This window comes from Aplysia californica, unplaced genomic scaffold (genome assembly GCF_000002075.1).
Source record: "Aplysia californica isolate F4 #8 unplaced genomic scaffold, AplCal3.0 scaffold00253, whole genome shotgun sequence".
NCBI classification, from domain to species: Eukaryota; Metazoa; Mollusca; class Gastropoda; order Aplysiida; family Aplysiidae; genus Aplysia; species Aplysia californica.
Genome location: NW_004797523.1, coordinates 189,792 through 197,282, shown reverse-complemented (window position 1 = coordinate 197,282; position 7,491 = coordinate 189,792). Strand labels below are relative to the sequence as shown.

The 7,491-nt window shown below is 40.8% G+C and overlaps 2 protein-coding genes across 2 annotated transcripts in view; both read right to left on the bottom strand.

The window, feature by feature from the left end:
- The window catches only part of LOC101846657 (cAMP-regulated phosphoprotein 21), a 76,892-nt gene that overhangs the window by 54,341 nt on the left and 15,060 nt on the right, over positions 1-7,491 (bottom strand). The gene's annotated exons all lie outside the window — the stretch shown is intronic.
- Positions 3,154-6,182, bottom strand: LOC118477138 (classical arabinogalactan protein 9-like). Its single transcript, XM_035970321.1, has 2 exons — positions 5,394-6,182; positions 3,154-3,207 (listed from the first exon to the last, which is right to left on the bottom strand). Exons 1-2 carry the CDS (start codon positions 6,180-6,182, stop codon positions 3,154-3,156), a joined length of 843 nt encoding a protein of 280 aa, XP_035826214.1.

Here is a 7,491-nt window from a genome sequence, read left to right as displayed (position 1 = left end):
TGAGCTTTAAAAAAAAAATCAGACCAATATAAATGAATTTAGTTCTACAGTAGCATTCAATGCTAAGGCGCCAAATGATCAGGAGTGTATAAATTCGTGACATACATTTCACTTGTTGCCACGGTGATGGTGGCCATCTTGAAAATAACATGTCTTTCAATTCCTAGACTCTCGAACATCAATATATTAGTGTCGCAACACATGGAATTAGGTGTTGGTCAATTGTTTGCCACATGGAGATATAGGTAGCATATTTTAAAAATCGTTCATTTGCCTTGCATTTAATGGAGAAAAAAACCCAAAAAAACAATCTATCTTGAACAGATGTCGAGGTACATGTATTTGTTAGTGAAAGACGGGAGGGTCGCCTAGTCTCAAGGACAAATTGAATGAGTAAAGGTGACAATCCATATGTGCGGGACGGCAGCGGCACGGCAACGGGATATGTGCGGTACCGCAAGTCGCATTAAATCCATATGCGCGGCAGCGGAACGGTAGCGGGACGAAATGTGCGCCTCTTTCTATGAATCTTCTTCATAAAGCCTACACATCTCTGTATTTAATTATTATGGACTTATCATCTTATTATTCTTATCATTATTATCATTCTTATTGACTTAATTATCATCCATATTTACTATGTTCTTGCATTGATTCCATTAATTTAACTGCTTTATTATCTCTATGTAGAGGTATGTAATTGTTATTTCAATCAATTTAATTAAATAAATACATAATATTTTACTAAGGTTACTAATTGTCGGGTAAATTCGCCACGACCGACGGGTAACTTCGCCAGTATTGTAAAGTTGCAATTATCTTGATCTTTTGTCACTAGCATAACAAACAGGTCCATCCATTCCTTTGCCATTCAGGACAGCCCAGAAGGCACCATTTGGGCATATCAAGAAAATGAGTGGATGAACGACGACATAGGGGTGCAATGGTTTCAGAAAGTTTTCCGTGTCAAATTAATTGACTGCATCACACAGAGATTCTTCTCAGTCAACCCTATTCCGCCACATATTTTTGTCTGCGGCAGAGCTGCGGCAGCGGCAGAATCGCTCCTGGGTGCGATTGTTATCGTCCCGCTGCCGTCCCGCACTTATGGATTCAGACATTGATATTTCTATTGGAGCGATTTTTATCGTCCGGCTGCCGTGCCGCTGCCGTGCCGCACATATGGATTGTCACCTTAACTGGTCGCCAAAGTAAAGTACTGTGACTTTCCAAAGTTGGAAAGTCCTTGGTAACTGCAAATTTAAATTTTCTGTGCTTTCATCTTCGTTTTTCAGTAAAAATAAACAGACGATAAATGTGTTTTTAAATGGACATAAAAGGCCAGCCTATTGCCTACAAATTTGGATAAGCTATCACTGAGCCAGCGGCAAGTCTCCAGGGCAATAAGTAATTGAGATTTTACGATTTTCGTGACGTGCTGACATTCGTTCGCTGACACCACATGAGCGGTGCTCTGTGTTCCCAACCAAAATACTATCCCTACAATAATAACAGCAATGAGCTATGTGTTTGTTTAGAGAGAAGCAAATTGACACCAAAATTGTCATGAAGTGAAGGGGAAAAAGTAAGACCGACAGGACAGACACAACAGAGGAAAAGTAAAGAAGTAGGACATACCAGTGGCGTCCTCCGACCACCCGCACAATGACAATGAGTTGTAAGTTACCTACAGCAGAGTCATTAAAAAAAGTAGTGGGTTTAACGCCGCCCCTTCCAACCAGTTGATTATTTTGTTCTAGTTCTAGGGTTTTACGGCACTCGCAAAACAATTAGGTCATATGAGTGCCGAAGACTAGGCGTTACAAGGGAGAAACAAATACACAAAGTAGAGACAAGGATGATAAATGTTTAATAGGAAAGAAGGAGCAAACCACACCAGAGCACCCGCCAACCGCCCACATCTGTTAATGACACAACAGGAAACGGACCAGCGTGATCAAAGGAAGAGGCAATAAACATCTCGATCAGCAGTCTTTAGAAGTTTGTCTTAACTCTGACACAGTGAAAGACAAGTTCAGTTTGAGTTTCAGTAAGAATTTTACAGAACCTGCAACAGAAATAGGTCATATCAATGCTGAACATTTGGAATGGTACTAGAGAGTAACAGAAAAATAAGAATGAGAGACAAGGAGAATAGATTTTTAAAGAATGAGCGAACAACAAAAGAGCATCCGCCGACCACCCACGGTGTAAACCAAGCTCTGTAGTGATGAATCAAATCAACTATTTTAAAAAAAGTGCAGCTCATCAACTTAACCGGATTGCATGTTTACTCAGAGCCAGTCAATTCTACGGTGCTTGAACGAGAAATGCCCCCCCCCCCTTTGGGAATGGCATAAAGACACTACAGTCAGTGGCACTGCCCCGAGGGGTGAGGCCATTGAGTCAAAAATGATATCAGTCTTGCTCTATTATGTCAATTTTTGCTCCATGGCAAGACCAACGTTTTTGAGGTACGCAATCGCATTAGCCCCAGTGATACCAAATAGCAATCTTTTTCAGAGTGAAAAAAAAGGTGAGAAATCGATGCTGTTTGTTACTCGTATAAATCATCAATTTCACAATGACAATGGGTACATTAAAAAGTAGTTCATGTACCTAAGTTGGAGACAACATGTTCATTACTGACATCATCACAGTTTGAGAAAATTCATCTTTAACGACTTATCAGAAAAAAATGAATCTTGATGCTCATATTGCGGCCATAAAGTCATACAGATGGGGTTTCTCTTACAAAGTTTTGACCATGGTATTATAATTTTCGGATATTGCGTTGCCCGAAAAGATTCATACCACAGACATAAAACGATCTCTAAGCTCCTTTCATTTAGACATTTACTGGAGTCCATGAAATGTACACATGTCTCATCAATCAGGTTTCTGATTTGGAAGCCATGGAAAATACCAACCCTTATTTTCTCGTGACTGGAATTAAGAAAAGTGGCGCATATGTACTTGACACAGCCCCCCCCCCCCCCCCCTCTTGAATATAGGACTTTCATAAACAGTTTCACCAAGCTGACCTGATATTAAGGACGGGGAAAACCATCATCCCCCCCCCCCCCCCCCCCAACACACGTGGCTCATTAAAAACATTATTGTCTACAACAGTACAACTGTCGGGAGCTGTCCTCACTGGCCAAATCTTTGGTTTCCAGCGTTGCGTTTTTCCTTTGCCAGATCATCCTAAAAAGGAAACATGGAAACTTTCTAGAGTCACCTTACTGAACAAGAATGAGGTTGGCCATTTTCACACCACCACACACACCCAAGTCTCTATGTATACTTCTTTAAGAAACCAATTAAATTTCCATTATGGAATAGCACACACGTAAGACTTCTCATTGACGATTTAAGAAAAGTCCCTACTCATTCGGGTCGTAATTAGACACACCCAATACACGTGGCAAACCTGGTAAGTCGTGGCAGAGAGCAAAACCCTTGCATGTATTAGTTCCTTTTCCCTAATGCCAGTGAGTTAAAAATGTTCTTTGCATCATTTAAATTTTCCTTTTTAAAATTTTTGTTTTATTTTGTTGGGAGTTGGGTTTTTTCTTTAGTCTTGACACCAAAAGATCTGATTTCCTAAGACATTTCCAAAGACAGACCTAAACAACTTATCAAACCATTAAATTCTAACTGATTAAAACAATTGGGATTTGAAGTGGATCTAGATTTGTGTCAAACTCGATTTTCATCCTCAACAAAAGTCTGTATTTACGACCAGAAGCGGTCTAGTCCGGCAAACAAATGCTTTGTATTATTCATGGGACATTTTCTTGAAATGATAGACATTGAAGGTCAAAATGGATTGTGATTGGGCTATATTGCAGGCCACCTGACAAGATACAGGAGTGTTTTATTACATTTATGGCTTTCCTACATTTATCATCTTTCCTACATTTATAATATTTTAAAAAAATAGGAAGTGAATATTCCCACCCGGGTCGGGTCACTTCTCATCTTCCCTATCTAGATCTAGATTCTAGGTGTTTTATTGATGAAATACAGGTTGAAGGCCGACCTCTAAACCTGAGGGGAGAATTAGACACAAACACTGGCAGATCTAGCCTAAGTAGATCTAGATGTAGTACGCCTGTACAATTTTATGCTAGGTCTGGAAATATTGAGCACATTCAAATTAGAGAGTGCTAATTATGCTAAGGGGAAAAAATGTCACTTCTAGCTTTCTTTCTGTCACATCAAATCAATCTCATTGAACGCAAAGAAAAAGGCCACAAATATGAATGAAAGTAAAACTAAATCATGCACACATGTAAAAACACACCTTAGTAAAAAAAAAAATCATTGGAATGTCTGATGATAAATCTAATTACTTATCATGCATGAAAAATGACATATTCAATAGTTTTAGATGTTATTGTGATTCCTTAAATCTAATTACTTATCATGCATGAAAAGTAACATATTCAATAGTTTTAGATGTTATTGTGATTCCTTAAATCTAATTACTTATCATGCATGAAAAGTAACATATTCAATAGTTTTAGATGTTATTGTGATTCCTTAAAGCTAGGTTTTAAATCAAACTACAGCCTATGTTGTAGTGACAAATCCTGACTTTTGACGTAATGACATAAAAATAAGGCCGGCACTATTTCTCCGAACGTTCGGGAAAATAAAGCTGGGCACTATTTCTCCGAACACTCTGAAATCACATCCTTTCCCGCAAATTTCGGATTTTATATAGATTCCAAAGATTGTTCGTATACAATATGGTTCAATCGGTCCAAAAAATGTCCGCAGTAAATATTTATATAGAGAAATGCTACAGTTCCAAACAGTTTTTCGCTACAGATATGACGTGTTGCCTATGAAGGCTGCTGCTCTTAAACTAAAAAAATCACGAGACCGGAAGCCGGAAACCGTTTGGAGAAATAAAGATCGGCACTATTTCTCTGAACGTTCGGAGAAATAGTCACTTCGTAAAAATAAGTTGTTCTTTCAAAGAACAAAAACATTACATGATGCGCAAAACCCAATGCCATTCCTGAAATCAGCGACCCAAAATCTCAGAGCAAGGTTAAACCTAATGCCGCAAAATGTGTGTTGTTTTAGTAAGCGTTTTACGGAACTTGCAACACAATAAGGTCATATAGGTGCCAAAGATTAGAGGTGTTACAAGAGAGTAACAAACACAAAAAAGAAGGAGGGAAGATTAAGAGGAAAGACGATAGAAAAGAAAAAGCAAAACACATCAGAGCACTCGCCAACCACCAACGAGTGTTACGTGTAAGAAGAAGAAGTTATAAACGCTTCATGGCATTTAGCTGCCTGTAACCCAGAAGACAGAAGAGCAGAACAAACAGAATATCAATACAATAAAACATTATATAATGACTACTACTGACCAGACTTCTTGCAGGATACATTCCCACCATACCCCGCCCCCGTCCTTGGGGAGCTGTGGGGGGTGCAGAAAGGGACTGCCCAGGGGGTCGCGGTGGGAGGCTGGCAGTGCATCCTTTATTTTTTGTCATTTTGGGCTTGGGAGCGCGCCATTTCTTTTTTGAACGTCCATTTGTCTTTGGTGCAGGTCCTGTATGGACCGGTGGGTTAGCGCATGCGTCGCCATTAGGGGGCAGTTCAGAGGGCGTAGCCACACCACGGGGTAATGCAGGAGGCAGGGCCACACTAGGGGGCAGTGTAGTAGGTGGGGCCACACTAGGGGGCAGTGTAGTAGGTGGGGTCTCACAAGGGGGCAGTGAGGAACTCAAACAATGTCCATTGGGGACTCCTCCAGCGAGGCAGGGGGGTGGACATGCACCGTTAGGGACTGTAACAACTGGAATATCGCGGTTAGAGACCGCTCCAGCTGGACACATTGGGGGGCACGCACCGTTTGGGACCCCTCCAACTGGACCATTCGTACAACAAGCGCCATTAAGAAGCCCTCCTACAGGAGTTGAAGAACAAGCACCATTCGGGGCATCTCCATCATGACATTCACCATTCTGAGCACATCTCTGCTGTTGTGGGTAAACACCACGGCCCCTGGGGCCCCCTCTGGGTGGACGTTGCGGAGCCCTTGACTGTCCGGGGCCGCGGGACCCCCCTCGGGCCTGATGCTGTCCATCACCACCACGCCTGTTGACGGCACGGCCTCTGCCACGAGGGGGGACACACGGGGTCCACGACATCGCGGAAATAAACACAAAACAAACCACCAAAAAAAAACAACAACACGCCAACGGCGCGGCACAGTCCGGAAGTGTGTAGTTAAACCGTCACTCTTGCTGTCTTTAAACACACAAAAACAACACACGCTCCACTACAAGGGGCAACTGTCAAAACACGAAACACGTCCACTGCCTGGTAACTCGGTCACGAGTGCATGGCATCAACCAACTTCACGACGATATTATTTTCCACACTGTGGTCCATTTAAGTCACCCACGTGACAAGGAATCGCGACGAAATTTTACGAATAACCTGGACATAAATTCATGAAACTGATCTTTAGGTAAACAATTTGGCCTAAATCTACTAGATTCTAGATCTAGATCTACAACGATTTATTTTTCAGAACAACTCGGATATAACCTACTCAAGTAACTTTATAAACAAGTTGGCTTCCATTATAATACAATGAAACTAACTTTAGTTAGATGGAAATCCACGAGACAACGAGTCGTAAAGAGGAACGGACAACGTGGACATAAAAATCTACGAAACATCGATTAGGGAAGAATTTCGCTAAAATCTAAAACACTGATTATCCGCTTCGTTAAAATAGTTTCTTTATTATCAAATTAGCTTTATAATAAATACATAAACGAAACTAAATGACACAAAAACTTGATTAGATCTAGGCCTATACATCCATGGACGCCATGGTATACCTACATCCATTTAACCTTTTTTTTTTAAAGTAACTAGATCTAGACGAAGTGTATTACCTACTGATTTCAAATTAGCTTTATAATAAGTACATGAATGAAACTAAATGTCACAAAAACTTGACTAGGCCTGTTTAACCATTTAACCTGTTTTTTTTTTTTTAAGTAACTAAAGTCTAGATCTAGACGAAGTGTATTCCCTACTGATTTCAAAATGCACTAAACACGGGTCGTGTAGAAGCCTCAGCTGCACTGTAAATCCATGAAAGAAAACCCACGCAAAAGCACAGACTGCAAAACTAAGATAACTTAATGGAGGGTAATAAACACCAACAGTCTCCTTGATTTACCTAGAAAACCTAAAATGAAAATGTGCAACCACAGTAACAACACCAGTTGTCATCTGGCCTGTATGATCAACTGAGTAGAATCTTATACTGTAGAGAAGTAAGACTCTCGGACGTCCGGCGAGAAATGACGGCGGTCAGTCCTGCACAGCCACCCCATCAACAAATTTTAAATTTCAACAGCCAGCAACAAAGAAATTTGGTGCAAACACACACACAAACAAAGGGAAAAAACTAGAGTCGGGTCCACCACAGCGCCCCCC

Coding starts and splice junctions, on each gene's coding strand:
- LOC118477138 (XM_035970321.1), bottom strand. CDS start 6,182: ATGTCGTGGACCCCGTGTGTCCCCCCTCGTGGCAGAGGCCGTGCCGTC. Junction 3,208..5,393: donor TGTATCCTGCAAGAAGTCTG/GTCAGTAGTAGT, acceptor TTTCCTTTTTAG/GATGATCTGGCAAAGGAAAA.